This window comes from Nicotiana sylvestris, chromosome 8 (assembly GCF_000393655.2).
Source record: "Nicotiana sylvestris chromosome 8, ASM39365v2, whole genome shotgun sequence".
In the NCBI taxonomy this organism is placed as follows: domain Eukaryota; kingdom Viridiplantae; phylum Streptophyta; class Magnoliopsida; order Solanales; family Solanaceae; genus Nicotiana; species Nicotiana sylvestris.
In genome coordinates, this window is record NC_091064.1 from 206,358,403 (window position 1) to 206,377,273 (window position 18,871).

The 18,871-nt window shown below is 36.5% G+C and overlaps 2 protein-coding genes across 2 annotated transcripts; one reads left to right on the forward strand and one right to left on the reverse strand.

Moving 5' to 3' along the window:
* The first annotated feature begins 1,322 nt into the window (after window positions 1-1,322).
* LOC138876284 (uncharacterized) lies at window positions 1,323-2,034 on the forward strand. Its single transcript, XM_070155196.1, has 3 exons — window positions 1,323-1,333; window positions 1,377-1,434; window positions 1,594-2,034. The coding sequence occupies exons 1-3, from the start codon at window positions 1,323-1,325 to the stop codon at window positions 2,032-2,034; spliced, it is 510 nt and encodes a 169-aa protein (XP_070011297.1).
* A 7,012-nt stretch (window positions 2,035-9,046) lies between these two features.
* On the reverse strand, window positions 9,047-18,239 carry LOC138876285 (uncharacterized mitochondrial protein AtMg00810-like). The gene is made up of 4 exons (XM_070155197.1): window positions 18,186-18,239; window positions 16,874-16,940; window positions 9,466-9,760; window positions 9,047-9,251 (listed from the first exon to the last, which is right to left on the reverse strand). Exons 1-4 carry the CDS (start codon window positions 18,237-18,239, stop codon window positions 9,047-9,049), a joined length of 621 nt encoding a protein of 206 aa, XP_070011298.1.
* Between the last annotated feature and the right edge of the window lie 632 nt (window positions 18,240-18,871).

An 18,871-nucleotide genomic window follows, 5' to 3' on the forward strand; every position in this document is an offset into this window, starting at 1 on the left:
AGGAGGTTATGGCTGGACAAGTTTATAAGGATAAGGCTACATTGAAAGAGGTGATGGAGAATTATGCTATAGCTCAAAGGTTTCAATTCCGTGTTGATCGGTCTAATGCTGTCAGGTTTGATGTTTGTTTAACTTTGTTGTATTTAGTTGTATTTGTGTGTTTCCTCCAGATGATGAACACCTTTGAAAATTTATATTTGTTTAGTATTCTTAATAATATGTATTCAGGTGTATTTTACTATTGAAAAAATACAACAGTGGCTATGATTATTTTCATATTATGTCTATAATGTTATTAAGTGTTTGATTATTCATACGAATGTATTTAGTTGTATTTATTGTATTTAATCACATCTAACAATATTGGAATTCGTTAGTATACAAAATTACATATACACAGATATTAATTTGGTACTTTATGAATAGGAAGTATATATGTCAGATTCGTTAAGTTGTCTGATGTATGATCTTTTTTTTCCAGCTATGCATTAATATGTATTTCTGAAGATTGTGATTGGAGGTTTAAGGCTTCAAGCATTAACAAATCGAAATTATTCAAGGTGAGAGAATTCAATGACAACCATACATGTCCGCTGAAGGATAAAGTGTACGAGCAGCGGCAGGCTAGTAGCAGCCTTATAAGTGGTATTATAAGGACAAAGCTTACAAACCATAAGAGGAAATACACTCCGAGGGACATTATTGATGATGTGAAATCAGATTTAGGTGTTGATGTTAGCTACATGTTGGAGTGGAGGGCTAAAGAAAAGGCAATGAATTTTCTTAGAGGTGAACCGGCTGATTCATACAAAAAATTACCAGGATACTTATATACAATGGATAAGACATATCCAGGTTCTCACCTGGATATTAGGGTGAAAGAATACTTAGAGTTAGCTGGTTACGAAAAGTGGGCTAGGTTGTATGCACCTGTTAACAGGGGATGGACAATGACGTCAAATATCGCCGAGTCAATCAATGCAGCACTAGTTTCAGCAAGGGAATTGCCAATATATGACTTCCTCGAAGAAGTTAGGAAGATGTTTGGTCGTTGGAATTGTAGTAACCGTAAAGAAGCTACTCAGACATACAAGACGCTTGGGAAAAATACTAGAAAATGCTGGAGTTGAATGAGACCATGTGTACCCGTATGACTGTAAGTTAATTTTTTATGGCATTGATGTATACAACTGAATACAATTTTTTTAGGCAGAACTACCCATTAATTTTTATGAATATTTTCTTGAACTAGTAAATAATATAGATGAATACAGGTAAATACATGTGATTATTAAGACTGTATGCACGTGATAATGATTACAATGGAATTCAGGTGATTGATACAGTTTAAATTGATTGGAAATACCTGAATACAGTTGCTCAAAAAAGGTTGAATACAAATGCATACAAATGCAGACTGTAGATCAATACACAGTAATACAGTTGAATACAGTTGCTGGAATCAGCTGAATTTAACTGAAATTGGATGAAGTTGCAATTTTCGAAGTTGATAGTAACCATTTAACTCAGTAGTATATATTTGTTAATTCATGTAAATGTGTTCAAAACTTATATTTCTATTTTTAAATGTAGGTGGTACCCTCAACTGAATACTTACATATTGTTAACAATGGTGGGAGGAATTACACAGTCTGCCTGCTCGAGAGAAAATGCGTTTGTGGGAGGTTCCAAATTGATGAATTGCCATGCCCACATGCCTGGGCTGTATTGAAGAGCAAGTTTTTAATGCCTGAAGAATATTGCTCTAGCTATTACAAGACAAGTACAATTGTAATGACATACGATGTGCCAGTGTACCCGCTACCGGACAAAAATGACTGGAATATACCAGAGCATGTTGCAGAGGAGGTTGTACTACCACCCAAATGGAAAAGACCTTCTGGAAGGCCAAAGAAGAAGCGCGGCAAAAATTTAAGTGAATTGCTGTTGCCGAAAAATCAACATTCATGTAGCATATGTGGGCAGGGAGGACATAACAAGCGAACTTGTAGGAATGCTCCACGTAATAAATAGTTGTATTCTGACATGTATTGGTGATTCGACAATTTCTCAACACTTATTATGACATTATCAGCTATAATAAATTCTTTTTTCGAAGTAATATATCGTGGAATGACTTTCGTTAATATTTTTTGAATTTATTTAGTTGAAGTATTTTTATATATAAAAATATATATGAAGTGGCTGTGAGAGTATCTTAGTATAGTTGAATACAACTATATCAATTCCTTAATACAGGTGAATACAACATGTTGAATATAGGTTAATAATACAGTTTAATTCAATTGACTTTGGAGGAATACACTGTAATACAGTTGAATACAAATCTGGATAGCTGGTTGAAACAATTGAATTTAACTGACATTGGATGAATATAGGTAATTCAATTGTTCAATACATTTGAATACAACATGTTCAATAATGTTGACTATAGGTTGATAATACAGTTCAATTAAATTGACTATAGCTGAATACATATGAAATCAGAGAAAAATACAGCTGAATACAGCTGAATAATACAACTAAATACAAGTTAATAAATATAACTTGTATTGTTTCAAGTCAATTCAAAGTTATATCTGAATGGATGCAGCTGAATATATTTGCATACCAACTGTAGACAACTGATAAATACACTTTAATACAACTGAATTGAACTGAATAATATAGATTAATACAATCAGCTAAACAGAATAATACAACTAAATACAACTGCTTAATACCGAAAGATAAAGTTGATCTTATGCAACTGAATACAATTCAAAAATTGGCATTAACAAAAATCATTCAGCATACATAAAGTTTCAGAAATTGTAACTAACATGTGCGTTAACTAAAACCTGTTCAAGCAAACTTAACCAAATTTCAGCATGTAAGTAAATAACATCTACGACCAAAACCACTACAATCATTATCATTGTTCAAGCTAAACTAAAAAAAAACCTAAAGCTATTCTAAAACTATCTGCATCTTTGCCTCCGACTCAGAGATTTGCCTTTCAATCTTTGAAGGTGCTTCACTCTCGCTTATTGCATCAGCATCTATCTTGCACATAGCATAGTCCCATAATAGAGCACCATATCTTTGACGGAGAAGAGTGGCATCAAATGGTATTTTTTTGTGTAATCTCTTCAATAGTGCTCAGAAACTCCGCGAAGGCTGCAACATGCACTCCACAATCCCTAAAAAATAATTAATTGAAACAGAATATAAAATAATTAATACAATTAGATTTGTATAAAACATATAAGAATGATGATTGGATACTTACATGCTGCCCGCTTTCTGTTGAGGCAGATTTGGAACGAAGATAACTTCAAAAGGTTCGTTATGATCCTTGTTTGTGTATGCGGGATAAGCATACCAGTCAATGCCTTGACTATCTCTGTAAAAGCCACTAATTGACAGATACCGAGGTAGTAGCTTAGCTAGCTTTACAATCTGAGAGACTACGTATGCATCATGACCGGAAGACGTGTACGAGTCATACACTTTGATACATCTATCTTTGAAAGTCACAACAACCAACACCCAATGAAGTTTTTCCTTCAAGTTCACTGGTATCAAGACATTATCCACTGTATGCCAAGGTACATTAGCATGCAATCTGTAGCCCCTAATATACTCACATACAATGTCTTCTTGTTTGGCTACATTAGCATCACTATCTGTATCTTCATACCTGTCGTATATTTCAGCTATTCTTGTCTTGAATATACAATCAACAGTAGTAAACGTGAAGTCCCTATGCTGATTGTACTTGCCCATCTTTCGCAAATAGTAGAATATGACATCCATATGCTATAAACAAAAGAGGTTGGTAGATAGTGTGAGTTTATTTGCTTGAACTAAGAAATAATATATATGAATACCTCAATACAGATGCTAAAAAAAAGTTGAATACAAATGAATACAGAAAATAGAGAAATACACTGTAATACATGTGAATACAACTGTATACAGATTATGGACTACAGTTGAATTCAACTGACATTGAATGAATACAACTAATTCAATTCCTTAATATAGGTGAATACAACATGTAGAATAGAGTTGAATATAGGTTAATAATACAGTTCAATTCAACTGACTTTGTTGGAATACACTGTAATACAGTTGAATACAGATCTGGACAGCTGGTTGAAACAGTTGAATTTAACTGCCATTGGATGAATACAGGTAATTCAATTGTTCAATATAGTTGAATACAACAGTTTCAATAAAGTTGACTATAGGTTAATAATACAGTTCAATTCAATTGACTATAGCTGAATACATAGGAAATCAGAGAAAAATACAGCTGAATAATACAACTAAATACAAGTTAATAAAACAACATGTTATTATTTAAAGATAAGATTATCAGTTTTGAGAAAGACTCACATTGTCATCCCATAATAAGCCAAAGCATGTATTGCCGAATTGTTGGAACTGATCGGGAGTAAGCTTATCTTTTAGCTGGGATACTATATCAGTGTTAGTGTAACTACTAATTTGGGGTGCTAATTTTGGCTGGTGTTTCACAAACAAATCAATTCTCTGCAATGAACATTGAAAGATACATGTTAATATAGATGAATACATTGCAAAAATACATATTAAGTTTTTTTGGAATACATGTAAGACATGATACAGTGACAAGGCTAAATGCATGTCAGACAACTACAAACACTTACAGAAGACTAGATACAGTGACAAGGCTAAATATATGCTAACATACTTTGTAACATACAGATATAATACAAAATATTTAAGATGAATACACCTGAATGCATATGAATCCATTTGAGGTCAAACTGGACAATTGAATTATCGCAAATATACATTAGCAAACGCTAAATACACATGAATACATATGAATACAGGTAAAATTACATTAAAAATGAACTGTTGGAAACAACCAAATACACATGAATACATAAACATACTATAGAAGAAACAGAATACACTATACAAAAAAGTACAAAAATACAAGAAGATACATATGAATACAACAGAATACATGTAACAAATACCAATTACCTTTTGGTTTCTTGAATCTTTCATAGGTTTTTTCCTCTTTGAGCCAGCTTGATTTTTGGTTTCTTTTGAAGCTTCATCAACTTGGACTTCTTTCAACTTGTCATTGTATAATTTACTTCTTCTTTCATCAACTTTGGATGCTGATAAACCTGCAAAATCTTTCTCCGCTTGAGTCAGTTGCAACGAGAAAGAGGGCCCATCAAAATTGAGAATTTTGGTGGGTATACCTCTGGGTAGTCTGTTGAGTGGCGTTGCATCCGACATTAGAGAGAAAACTCAAAGAATCCTGGTGATTAACAATACAAATGGAAGATATATCAGAAAATTGTGTAAATTCGCTAAAAAAAACTTATAGAAACAAACTAATGAAAAAGCAATTTCGAAGTAGTTGAATTACCTACGGGGAGAAGATTTCCAAAATACAACTGTGAAGCTCTAAAAAATACTTGAGAACTAACTTGCCCATCAAAATACGCTTGAGAACAGTTGCGAAGAAGAATGGCGTGTGGGGTGATAATGGCGGAGAAGTATAGGCGATAATGGCGGAGGAGGGTTTTTGAAGTGTATGGAACGTGTGTTTGTGGGAGAAGAGGAAAAAGTGTATTGAAGAAGAGAGAAAAAAGCTGATGAGAGGAGATATACGCTAATTAGGTGAGAGAAAATAAAAAAAATGAGATAGAAAAATATTTTGTAGCATATATTAAGCCTTAATTTTAGGATGGAACTAAATTTAAATTTTTTGCTATAAACTAAAAAGGGTATTTATAGAATATAATATTTTAAAAGGGTATTTATAGAATATAAATAGGGTACTAACCTATTCTATAGGTGGTAAAATTTCCTAAGTTTTATAGTCATTAATATTAGTAACTTAAATAATGCTAACAAAAGCCCAAACCGAAATCAATCAATACTCATGCTAACAAAGACATTCAATTCAATAATATGAACGGCAATGTATTGAATATCTATTTTTGTTTTTCAATAATTTAAATAAAAATGTATAATTAACCTTTTTTTATTTTTTATTTAGCGTTTAGTCATGTAATTAATACTCTCTTATTAGTCTACTTATTTTAGCATGACTTAGTACTTTTAGATTATGCTTATTTTTATTATGGCTTTTTAATTAGCAATATTTATATTACATAATTTTATTATCTTTATTGTTGAATATTTTAGGATAATGTCATCACACATCTCATATTTTATATTATTTTCTTGAAAAACACTTTATATAGTTCTATCTTACTAGGATTAAAGAAATATTTTTAGCACAAGTTATATGTTTTGTGTTATGAAGATTTTACCAAAAAAAAAACGAAAAAAACTAAAAACCCGAGTTTTATTGATTTGGTTTGGTTTTCAGATTTAATAATCCGATACAATTGATTTGGTTTGATAATTGCAAAATCCGAACCAACCCGACCCATGTACACCCCTACTTCCAACAATTGTTATCTGGACGAGGGTGTACAAGTTTCGTATAAAGAACTTACGGTGGTAGATCCATATCATTTTGTGCGTATTATCATAATTTGAGACATCTATAGTTAATGCATGGTCATTGTGATGACCTTGTAATTAAATTACTTGTGAATATAATACGCTATAGACGCATTTAAAATAATAGTCGAAAAAATATTGTATTTTTGTATATATGTATTTTTGTATATTACATACAAAAAATAAACGAATTTTATATACTTTTGTGACTGTCGGATGTAATAATTGTTTCGACCGGAAACTAAAAATGATCTTTGCCCAAATTACTTCGAACTCTGAAGTTTTATGCACTCGCCATTTGAATAGCTACTATACACTCGTACTATTGCTACTATATATTACTTATATATACCACTTTTCAAGGTATCTCTATTTTTAATTTCAAAAACTCGTGGGAATACTCTTTGTTTCCAAATTCCACGTAGCTTTTTCTTTAATTTCCTCCACTTTTTTGGACAAAAAATAACTCTTCTTCGTTCTCAACGGAGTGCGCAACGTTTAATTAAATATTTCCTTTCATTCAAAGTTGAACTAGTGGTAGGCAAAGCCATGTCGAGTCAAAGGCTTCTAAAAAATTTGTTCAAAGAAGTAAAATTATCTTGAAAAGTCTGCTTATTGGAAAAATAATTAAATGGTAGTTGTCAGTTCTCTTTTTTTTTTTTCAATTGTGAGTTCAATATTCAACGCCAAGACCTTACGTGGCGGAATATCAGGGAGATGTATTAGAGAATCCCTCTAACAATCTCTATTTCAAAATAAGTGAGCCAAAATTTTAAAATTGGTTAAATTTGCTACATTCACGGATATCTACCCTTAATTAAAAACTTATACAAATAAAGATGACCTTTCCCATTTGTGTACACAACAAATCAACCTCCATACAGCGGAGAAGCATCATAACGACTATTCAGCTGATCACTCTTATTCCCTGTCCCTCAAAACTACTTATTTTTCTCTATAATATTAGTAATTAGTAATAAGCAATAAGTCTAAAAGTCCAACAGTTTTGATCACTTCTCACCGTGTGTCCCAACCACTTCTTAAAGTAGTTGTTCTGAGCTGAGCAAGGGGTAAGTTTCAAGTGATCGTGGAGACCACAGCTAAATTCTAAGTGATTGTTTTGAGCACGAGTAGATTTCAAGTGGCCGTATTGAGCAAGTGTAGTCTTAAGTAGTCGTGCTAAGGACGGGGCAAGTTTCAAGTAACTGTGTAGAGCACGAACATGTTACAAGTGATCAGCGTGCTGAGCACAAGTAGATTCCTAGCGGTACAAATGGCGGATCTGCATGTTGTTTTTGGGTGCTCAAGCACCCATTATCTTTGACAAGATTTAATAAATTTGTATAGTAATTATAAAAATATTTAGATAAATATTGAATGAGCACCCATAACTAAACTCCTTTTTCCTCTTCTTTCAGAATTTTTATCAGTGAGCACCCACGACTTTATAATCCTGGATCCACCACTAGTACAAAGCACAAATAGATTTCATGTAGTCGTGCTGAGTATGAGTAGGTTTGAAGTGTCGTGTTGAGCAAGGGTAGGTACCAAGTGGTTGTGCTACCTGTAGATGGGTAGGTTCCAAATGGGTGTGTTGGCACGTGTAGGTTCTAGGTGTTGTGTTGAGCATGGGTAGGTTTTAAGTGAAGATACAGAACACGGTAAGTACCAAGTGGTCATGCTGAGCACATACATGTTCTAAGTGGTTGTGCTGAGCATGGTTAGGTTCTAAGTAGCCCTGTTGAGCGCGGGTAGGTTCCAAGTGACCATGTTAAGCACACGTAGGTTCCAAGTAGTTGTGCAGAGTATGGCTAGGTTCTAAGTGGTTATACTGAGCATGACTAGGTTCCAAGTAACTGTACTGAGCACGGGTAAGTTCCAAGTGACCATTGTGAGCATGGGTAGGTTCTAATTGGTTGTGCTGAGCATTGGTAGGTTCCAAGTGGTCATGCAAAGCGTATCCAAGTTCCAAGTGGTCGTGTTGAGCACTTAGAGGTTGTGAATGACTGTTAGATTATGAGAAAGAAGATTGAAAAATGAAAAAGAGGAGAAATCGAAATTGTATTCTTCCGTCTGTTATGCCATCGTTCAATACAAGGCTATATAGTGCTCACCACTAACTAAATGACAGCTCATACACAGCTGTCCACTAACCATTTTATCTAACCCTTTTTAACTAACTCTAAACATACCCTATACTTTTATTATGTACACTTTGATACCCCCTATATCCCAAGACTCCCCCTCAAGCTAGAGGGTGGAAATCATTGAACCTCCTAGCTTGGAAAGAAGGAAAGAGTTCTGAGCAACACCGAGTCCTTTTGTCATAAGATTTGCCAATTGAAGTTTGGTTGAAATGTGATGAGGGGTGAGCAGTCCATTCTTAATCTTCTCTCAAACAAAATGACAATCTACCTCGTTATGCTTTGTCCTCTCATAAAAAATGGGATTGACGCTATTGAAGAGTAGCTTTGCTATCACAATATAGATCAACAAGTTAATGTATCTCAATGTTCAACTCCTGCAATAATCCAACTAGCCAAGTAACCTCAGCTGTTACTGCTGCAAGGCTTCTATATTCAGCTTCAGCTGAGCTTCGAGTCTTCGACTCACTGTCTGCTACTTCTTGGACTTCCAGGACAATAAGGAATCCCTCAATTTGACAACATATCCAGTTATTGACATTCGTGTGCTTGGGCATGCTATCCAATTAGAATTACAGAAGGCAGAAAGGTAAGTAATATGGCCCCTTTGGAGAAAGACACCAAGACGAGGTGAACCTTTAATATACTTGACCACTCTAAGTACAAAGTTAAGTGTGACTGCTTAGGATGCTGCATGAACTGACTTAAAACTTGCACTGTAAAGCAAATGTCAAGTCGTGTGATGGTCAAGTAGAGTAACTGACCTACCAACCTTTGATAAGTTCCCACATCTTGCAGTTCTTCATCGCCATTGTGCTCTACATGTTTGTGATACTCTGTAGTGGTGAGTTTCTGATTAAGTTCAATAGGAGTGGATGCAGGTTTGGCAACATCTAGTCCTGTAGTGGATATTAACTCCAGTGCATATTTTCTCTGGTTTAATAACAACCCCTTATCTGATCTCATTACTTCAATGCCTAAGAAATATCTGAGCTCACCCAAATCTTTGACTTTAAAACTGTTATGTAATGTACTCTTGGCCTCTTCCACAAGGGAAAGATTGCTACCTGTGATAAAGAGATCATCAACATACACCAATATAACTACAATGTTATGTGTTGTCTGCTTAGTAAATAAAGAATGATCATATGCGCTATGCCGATATCCTGCTCCCACTAAGGCATCTGTGAGCTTAATGTTCCACTGTCTTGAAGCCTGTTTCAGGCTATAGAGTGATTTCAATAGTCTGCAAGCTTTATTCTCCCTTTGTCGTTGGAAACCCTATGGAAAACTATGTATACTTCTTTATAAAGATCCCCTTATAGGAATGAATTATTAACATCCATTTGGTAGAGGATCTATCCCTTTGAGGCTGCTATGCTAAGGATAATTCTCACAGTTACCATTTTGGCAACTGATAAGAATGTCTCATGATAATCCAATCCTTTTTGTTGGGTGTATCTCTTTGTTACTAGTCGTGCCTTATATCCATCAACCTCTCCAGTTAATTTATATTTGATCTTAAATACCCATTTAGAACCAATTGGTTTCTTTCCTTCTGGAAATTCTACCACTTCCAAGGTATGGTTCTCTCAAGTGCTTTAATCTCTTGTCCATAGCTTCTATCTATCTTGGATCATGTGCAGCTTCCTTAAAGGACTGTGGTTCGGTTAAAACTGAAAAAACATTGAGATATGACTGATATGCAGGAGATAAATGATCATAAGAGATGGCATTATATATGGAATATGCAATGTTAGTGTGTGTCTTAGCAGTAGTGATGTAATCTTTAAGCCAAACATAGGGCCTTCCTTGTCAACTAGATTTCCTAGTCTCTACTTCTATAGATACTGGTTGTGAATGCACGTCCAATGTTCCTGCTTCTTCTATTGTATCCAAGAGAGGTTCCTGGACTTCTATTGTCTCAACTTCTAGTTCAAGGATAGCAGGAATAATATTCTTATTTATTGGAGTAGTAGTTGCAGTCTCATGTTCTTCACCTGCATGATCTATGACTATTTCCACTCAAGCATTCTCCACTTTTGTAGTAGTATTTTCAGCAACTAGCAACTGCATGTTCTGGGTTGTGGCTGGAATTACAGGTATATGTGGTTGATGCCTATTTGCTTCTACAATTGAATGTTGAGAAGTGAATAGATCCTCTGTACAATCTGAGTCTGTAGTTCTTTCAAAAGGAAAAACTTACTCTTTAAATACCACATCTTTACTAATAAATATACTTCTACTCTGTAGATCATATAGCCTATAACTCTTTTGTATTTCTGAGTATCCAATAAGAACAACCGTTTTTGCTCTAGTTGTGAACTTGTCACCTTTAGAAAAGTTACTTACATAACATAAGTAACCAAACACATTTAAGTGATCTATTTTGGCTGGAGTTTCATACAATAACTCATAAAGTAATTTTTCTTGCAAAATACTAGTGGAAAGTTTATTTATTAAGTATACTGCAGTTCTTATACAATCACCCCACAACCTCCTAGGAATCGAGCTTTGGAATTTTAAGGTTCTTGCAACCTCCAGTATATGCCTATATTTTCGTTCAACCACCCCATTTTGTTGTGGGGTGTATGGACAACTACTGATGGTGTATGATTCCTAGAGAAGCAAACAAAGCATTACAATGGGAGTTGAAGAACTCAATATCATTATCTGATCTATCAAATTTCACAGTAACTTCAAACTGAGTATTTATCACTGCAAGAAAGTTCTTTATTATAATAACTGCTTCACGTTTTGATTGTATTAAGCACACCCAAGTAAACCTGCTGAAGTCATCTACTATTGTAACAAAATAAAGCTTTCTATAATATGTAGGTGTGAGCACGTGATTTTTGCCCTACAAGAACTACTCCCAAAAATTCAAAAATAAAATGGTTTTGTGTTGTTTGTGATTTATTTGTATTTTTGTCTGTGCATGTTTATTTCTAATTTAATTAAAAAAAATTACAAAAAACATGTGTTGCATGTGCATTTAGGATTTAATTTTACAATTAGGAATTAATTAAATAATATTTGGCTTTGCGAGAATGAAAATCACAAAAATATGTACTTTGCATTTTTTGGCATTTAATATCAAATTGTGTGATTATCTTTGTATTTAATTTTGTGTGATAATTATCATTGAGGGTTAATTAGTATTTTTCTAAGTTAATTTTGGCTTTACAATTTATTTTGGAATTTTTGGTAATTAGGAATTAAAAAGAAAATAAAAGGAAAAAAGAAACAAGAGAAGAAGGGTAAAAATCGGACTAGGCCAGTTTTAAAAAGGAAATGTTCAGGCCCAATGTCACACCCCATGTCCAGGCCCAACCGTCCGGTCCAAGAGATCATACCAAACGACGTTGTTTCATCGCCAATCAATCTCGACCGTTCAATCATCCAATCCAACGGTCCAGATCACCCCTCCCATAACCCATGTTGACCCATTCCCCATACCCGTTCCAGTACCCGGACCACCCCAGTACTACTCCAAACGACATCGTTCCTCCTTAGTGAAGTGATCAAGGCCGTTGATCGTGAATGATTCAACGGCCAAGATCAAATCCCCACCCCACTATATATTCCTAAACCATACCCTGCCCCCTAAGCCATACCCCCCCTTCGCCTTCGTCTCTAACCTAGAGACAGGCCACAACACTCGACGCCTTCAACCACCGCCCTCCGCCCACCGGAAATTGCCTCACAGCGGTTCTGGTGGTCCAAACAGCCCCAAAATTACACCATAGCCTCCCCACAACATCCTCTTTCCAAATCCCATATCAGCTTTCCTCGAATTAGTACCCAACGATTCGAATCTTAGATCGAAGTATCGAACCAAACCCTAATCCGTCCAATGACCACCAAAATTACACCACAACTTCCCCTCGACCTCCCCAACCTAACCCCTCTAACCAATACCCTCGAATCATGGCCGACTGTTTTGAATTTCAAATCGAAGGCAAACCCTAGAGGAACCAGCTTCAGACTGTGTACGAGGTTAAAGGTTTGAGGTCTTAACCGACTTTAGTCGAGTGTTCTCAGTCGAGAACACTCGATTAAGGTCCGTTTTGGCTTCAAAAGTTTCAAGACGAAGTTCAGACTGGAACAGATTGGGTTTGGTCTGAAGTTTCGAGGTATTTCTTTTTGTTTGCCTTTTTCTTTTGTTGTTGTCTTATTTCTGACTGATTAGTTCATCATTTAGGTCAACTAATCCTCCTCCTCTTCCGGACCATTTTTCTGTTCCAGTTTTTCTCATCTTGGTCGATTGGCATATGTTGAATCAATTGAATGGTCTCGTCGATTGACCCATTCATGTATATAGTTTAGTAGTTCTCATCAAGTTGTTTGGTGTCATTTGTTTTGTTCTCAGCCTCAAGGTTCCATTCAGTATATCCTCAGGGCCCCTACATTTTGTGTTTAAGGCTAATTTAGAACTCTGAGTGTGCTGTTATTATTGGTTCGAATTGCTTCATTTTAGGTGATGTTTGGTTCCCTTTTCTTTGTTGTCCATTATTTTGCATATAAGTTCAGTTTGTTTGTCGATTCAGTACATTTACAGTGATCGTTCATTTTGCCTAAGTTTGATTTAGAATTGTAATGCACTCAATTATTCCCATATACATGTGCATCTTAGCAGCTTTGCATTAGTCTGCTATTTGATCTAATCTGAGTTCTAAGTTCGAACTGCTAGGTGAATTGAATTAAATTGGTTATAGCTGTTGTAGTTTGGTGATTAATTAGGAATCAGTTTAGTTATCTGATTAAGGAGATTGGTTATAGCTGATGAGGTAAAAGGGATTGGGTAGGACAGTAATTTCAGGGACTCTAGGAGGGTATTTTGGGATTTAAAAGGTTTGAGATTGGTTTAAGTTGAATGGTCTGACAGTAGGGTACTAAAGTGCCATTAAACTAATGAATTATTTAAGTGCTAATGGGGAACAAAATATAATGGTAGGGGAAAGTTTAAAGGAAATGGATTAAGAAATAGGTGCTCATACCTATTTGAATTTAAATAAGGAAAGGACGAGGGATAATGGGAAAAAGGGACTCTAGTGGAATTGAAAAAGAGATCATGGGCAGAATTAGTTTAAGAATTCTACCTGAGTGCTCTTGAGAGCTGGCAAGGTCAGTGTTTGGGATAAATAGGGGCTGGTTTTTTTTTTGGAGAGGAAAAAATCAGTTTTTTTCAGAGAGTCTAGGCTGGATTTTTAACATTTAAGAGTTCAGTAATTTGAGAAAAAAACAGGCTGGTTTTTAATCCTAAAAGGTTCAGTGTTTGAGAGCTAAGAAACTGAAAAGTGAGGTCTTTTCTTTTACTGATGAATATCAGAACTAGTACTGTTACTATTTTATTGGTGTTGCTGGTTGGTATTTCTGGGGTTTCAATTGGTTTTTCCTGAGTTTGCTATTGGTTATTTGCTACTGTTTCATTGGGTGCTTCTGGAATTCTGCTGGTTGTTTTCTTTCTAATCTGTTACTGGGTCGTTCTGTTACTGTGTTGCTGGGTATTGTTGTTGTTGTTTGCTACTGCTCTGCTGATCCTCCTCTTCTTCTTCTATTGTCTATTACCAGGTACACTTTCGAATCACACTGTGATGTAGCTGTGAGATGTAAAAGTGAAAAGAAAATGCTCGAGTAGTGGAGTACTTAGTGCATCTGTAATTTAGTAGATAAATGATAAGTTGTATAGTCTATCTTTATAACTCAATGAAGAATGTGGACTGTGGAGTTTGTATCTGATAAGGACTGTATTGGACCATTAGTTTGCCTTTCTTAGTTGTAAATTTAGTAGTTTAATACCAACTTTAGTAGCATAAAACTAAAAAATCAAACTTCCAAGTTAATTGTGCTCTTCCCGAATAGTTAAGCATGCCCATTATTGTCAAACTGTTTAGATAAATAAGTGGAATAAGATGAAGATAGCATGAGTTTGTTCTATTGAACCTGCCTGTTTAAACTTGTTAGTTTCACTAGCTATGAAGGTTTTAATATTGTCAACAGTAGGTAGATAATGATTGTTGGCAGCCCATTTGCTCAAAAAGTTGAAATATTGGGTTTGGCTTCATCATGTAAAGCAATTGGCAATAGCCTGTGTATGTTAAATCAGACTCGAATCCGCTTCTGTGAGTCGAACGCTGAACTTGGCTCGAATAACGCTTGAAATCTGGTCGTAGGAAACGGGCTCGATCACAAGACCATCCTTAAAAATCATACAATAGAGTTAAGTAACAATTGGTTGGGACCTTCATTTTGTGTGTAGAGATGAACTTAATAGAAAAAGTGTAGTCACTTTAGGATCGTCCTTTTAAAATAAACAAGATGAGCCTCACCAAATAAAACGCACAGATTGCGGGGCCCTCACAAATGTATGTATTAATTACTTAGAACTTGGGATCGGCCGCTTAGCAAACTTCACGGCCATTTCCCAAAATAACCATGCGTTAGTCTCTTTAGGCGCGTACTTTAAATAACATTACCTTCTTAAACCCGGGTGCACATTTATGTGACCCAAATCCAAATCTCAGCAGAGTTGAAATGTGTCAAAAACCACGGGTGCATTGATGTGACGTGGTTCGAGATGTATTTTCACGACGTTGCAACTCTCGTTAAAAAAAATAATAATAAAAACGGTAAAAGGTTAAAATTTGCACATAGGTTCAACATGTATTAAGATCAGATAAATAAGCCGAATACGACAGTTGAGTGACCGTGCTAGAACCACGGAACTCGGGAATGCCTAACACCTTCTCCTGGGTTAACAGAATTCCTTATTCAGATTTCTGGTTCGCGGACTGTTAACAGAGTCATATTTTCCTCGGTTCGGGATTCGACTGGTGACTTGGGACACCATAAATCTCTCAAGTGGCGACTCTAAATAAATAATAACAAATCCCGTTCCGATTGTCCTTTAAATGGAAAAACTCCCTTATACATTTATCCTTCGGGGGTAAGTGCGGAAAAAGGAGGTGTGACAGCTCTGGCGACTCTGCTGGGGATACGAACCCAGAATCTCTGGTCCAGGGTTTAAGAATTCGAGCTTAGATAAATTGTTATATTTGGTTTTATGTGATTTTTTACATGTTTGGGCCTAATGTGCTAAATGATGCTTTTACCGCTTTGATATTATCTGAACTGTATATAAACTGTGCTGAAACCCTTCTCTTCTTACCTCTGGGAATGTGCTTACTGGTTGATACCCCCTATTCTGTTTGTGTCATACCCTGAAATAAGAAAGAGGTCGGACAAGTTACAAAGCCGGACGATCTTGCGGGTCCCCGGTACGTTGCCCCCTCCTCGACTCGAGTTGTTCGCTTGGGTACACAGTCTATAACAAATACCTAGGCTTTAAACCTAGAATAACGTAACTTCATGTCGGATCCCTAGTAGGAACGATTATTTGCATCATGTTGCATTTGACTTAGGGGATTCAACACAGGGGTTGGGTTCGTCTAGGACTAGCAACCTAAAATGAAAAAAACCATCCTGATGCATCTTATTTATTTTCCGCGCATTTATTCGCTTCGGACTTGCATGTTGACCGACTTTTGAATGTTTTGAGGAAAAAGAAATAGCAGTATGAGGGTTAAAGAGAGTTAATCGCCTATTTTGAAAAAGCCAATGTCCAAATAGTGTCGAAACTTTGCCAAATTTTTGAGAAAATGAAAAAAAGGGTTTTGTTTATGAAAAATAGTTTTATTTGCCAATGAAAAGAGTCTTGTTTTCAAAAGAAGTTTGTTTTATCGTCCCGAACTATGGCTGTTTGATTCTCGCAGGGTGCGGGATACGTAGGCAACCCTCATCGGGTCCAACCTCCCTTTTACAAAAATGTCAAAATATTTGTCATAAATAAGTCGGGTGACGCCATTCTTGCTTAAAATAAGCCGAATGTCCCCAAAAGGGCACCGGAAGGCTGTTTTCGCAAGAACAGCCACCCTGAGTCATTTTTAAAATGGTTTGAGGGCACAACCTTAAAATCTTCCTCCCGAAAGCGCTGAAAGGTCGTGTTTTCAACCGGGTCTTTTATTTCAATTTGAAAAAAAAAGAAAAGAGTCAATAATAAATCGAGTAATGTCGTTTTTGGAAAAATAGCCGAATGTTCTCGAAAGGGACGCCGGAAGGCAGACTTTGCATAAACGGCCACTTTTAGGCATTTTTGGATTTTTGACCGGTTGACTCACCCAGCTTGAAGATCTTCATTCCCGAAGTACTGAAAAGCCGTGTTCGGAACCGGATTTTTCTTTTAATCTGTGGAAAATTAAGAAATAATCAATTTGTTGAGTCAAATAAATTTTATTTCTTAATCACCTTAATAAATGTGCAGGATGAGCATGATGCAGAATGAACCTTTTTCAATAATGACTAAAATCCCTTTCGAGTTGCGGCTATGGTGGGATGATTTAGGTGGTAAGGGGCAAGATGAGGTCAAGAAATATCTAAAAGGTCTTACGGGTTTATTGGAAATCCAGCCTCGGGGGGATATCATAAGGGTTTTGGTCACCTGCTGGGACCGGGCATACAATGTCTTCCACTTTCCCGATTTTGAACTCACCCCGACTTTGGAGGAAATAACCGGGTACATCGAAAATGCTGAAGTTTCGATAAGGCAAAAATACCTGGTTGCTCCAAGAGCTGTCACCGCGCATCGGTTCTTAGATTCATTAAAGATACCCAGGACGGTCCATAACCTAGATTTGGCCGTGGGTTTTTGTAATTCGCGCTTCATATACGACATATACGGTCATGTCGGAGGATTCAATAATCCGGGTAACAAGTTATGCAGCAAAAGTAACCGTCAGAAATGGGATGAGCATAGACGAGTGGCTTTTATGATAACCTTTTTGGGCCTTTTGGTATTTCTAAGGAAAGACGGAAACATTGATTTGAAAATAGCCAAGGTCGTCAGTACTTTGCTCACTCAAGATGAAAGCACGCTGGCACCTATAATAGTATCTGATATCTTCCGAGCTCTCACAGCCTGCAAAGCCAGAGGGAACTTTTTCGAGGGGGTGTAACTTGTTGCTACAAATATGGATGACTGAGCATTTCTACCACCGTTCCCAGCTCTTGAGTTATGGTGCCTCGAAGAAAACTTCCATAGAAGAATTCCACACAAGAATCAAGAGGGTCAGTCTACCCAAGGGAGTTACGGCGTGGACATCATTCTTTCGGACCCTCACCGCCAGCCAAATATAGTGGGCGCTAGGATGGTTGCCCATTGATGAAGTCATATATATGCCTGTTTCTAGGACCCACTTTCTATTGATGGGGCTCAAGAGTATTCAGCCCTACGTGCCATATCGGGTTTTGAGACAACTCGGGAGATGCCAAACAGTGCCACAAGAGGAAGATCTTAGTGCTCAAGTAATTGAGATTAGCCCTGACGGACAGTTTCCTGAAGCAAGAGTCCGTTAGATTTGGAGTGAATGCCAATATTTAAAAGCAGATACTTGCGTGCGGGATCGGGCCAAAGGCAAAGTGGCACCAGGATACCTTGCTTGGTACAAGAGAGAACTTTAGCACGAAAGGCCGGCTAAAAGACCCCATCTCCAGGAGTTCGTCAAGGCGTCGCAAGAACAGTGGGATTGGTTGGCTAAAGAACACAAGTACAGGGTGACAATAGGCAAGTTGGAGAAGCAAGTTATGGATTTGAAATTTGAGAAAGATTTGCATATCGCTGCAGATGAGGGAGAAAGGAGAAAACTAGCTCAGGAAAATGAGGTCCTCAAAACTCAAATCCAGGAAATGAAAATAGCTGCCATATGCCAGGAGAGAAGCCAGGCTGATAAAAGGCTCATAAACGGTCTAAAGAAGAAAGTCCTCGAGTATCAAGAAGACCTGGAAAAATCTAAATCTGGTCTAGCGAGAATCCAGGTGAAATGGATAAAGAAGACAGAAGAGCAAGTACAGTTCATGCAACAAATGAAGAGGGACTACGAAGAGCGGATCTTCAGACAAGCCCGAGATGCCAGAACAGATAGGAAGCGCTACTATGATCTGATGGCCCGAATGAAGAAACAGATGAATGAGTTTCAGGATCAACTCTTTTACAACGCTCAAGTGCTGGAGATGCGGAATCAACAAATAGAGAGATTGCTTATGGAAAGAGACAAAATCAAGGGAAGAATCGACGATATCGGGCACTACATCACCATAAAATTCCTAGCTTGTGAGGATAT

Coding starts and splice junctions, on each gene's coding strand:
- LOC138876285 (XM_070155197.1), bottom strand. CDS start 18,239: ATGGGGTCTTTTAGCCGGCCTTTCGTGCTAAAGTTCTCTCTTGTACCA. Junction 16,941..18,185: donor TCTCTCTTGTACCAAGCAAG/GTATCCTGGTGC, acceptor AATTTTCCACAG/ATTAAAAGAAAAATCCGGTT. Junction 9,252..9,465: donor GATGTGGGAACTTATCAAAG/GTTGGTAGGTCA, acceptor CTAATTGGATAG/CATGCCCAAGCACACGAATG.
- LOC138876284 (XM_070155196.1), top strand. Junction 1,435..1,593: donor AGACTGTAGATCAATACACA/GTAATACAGTTG, acceptor TTTTAAATGTAG/GTGGTACCCTCAACTGAATA.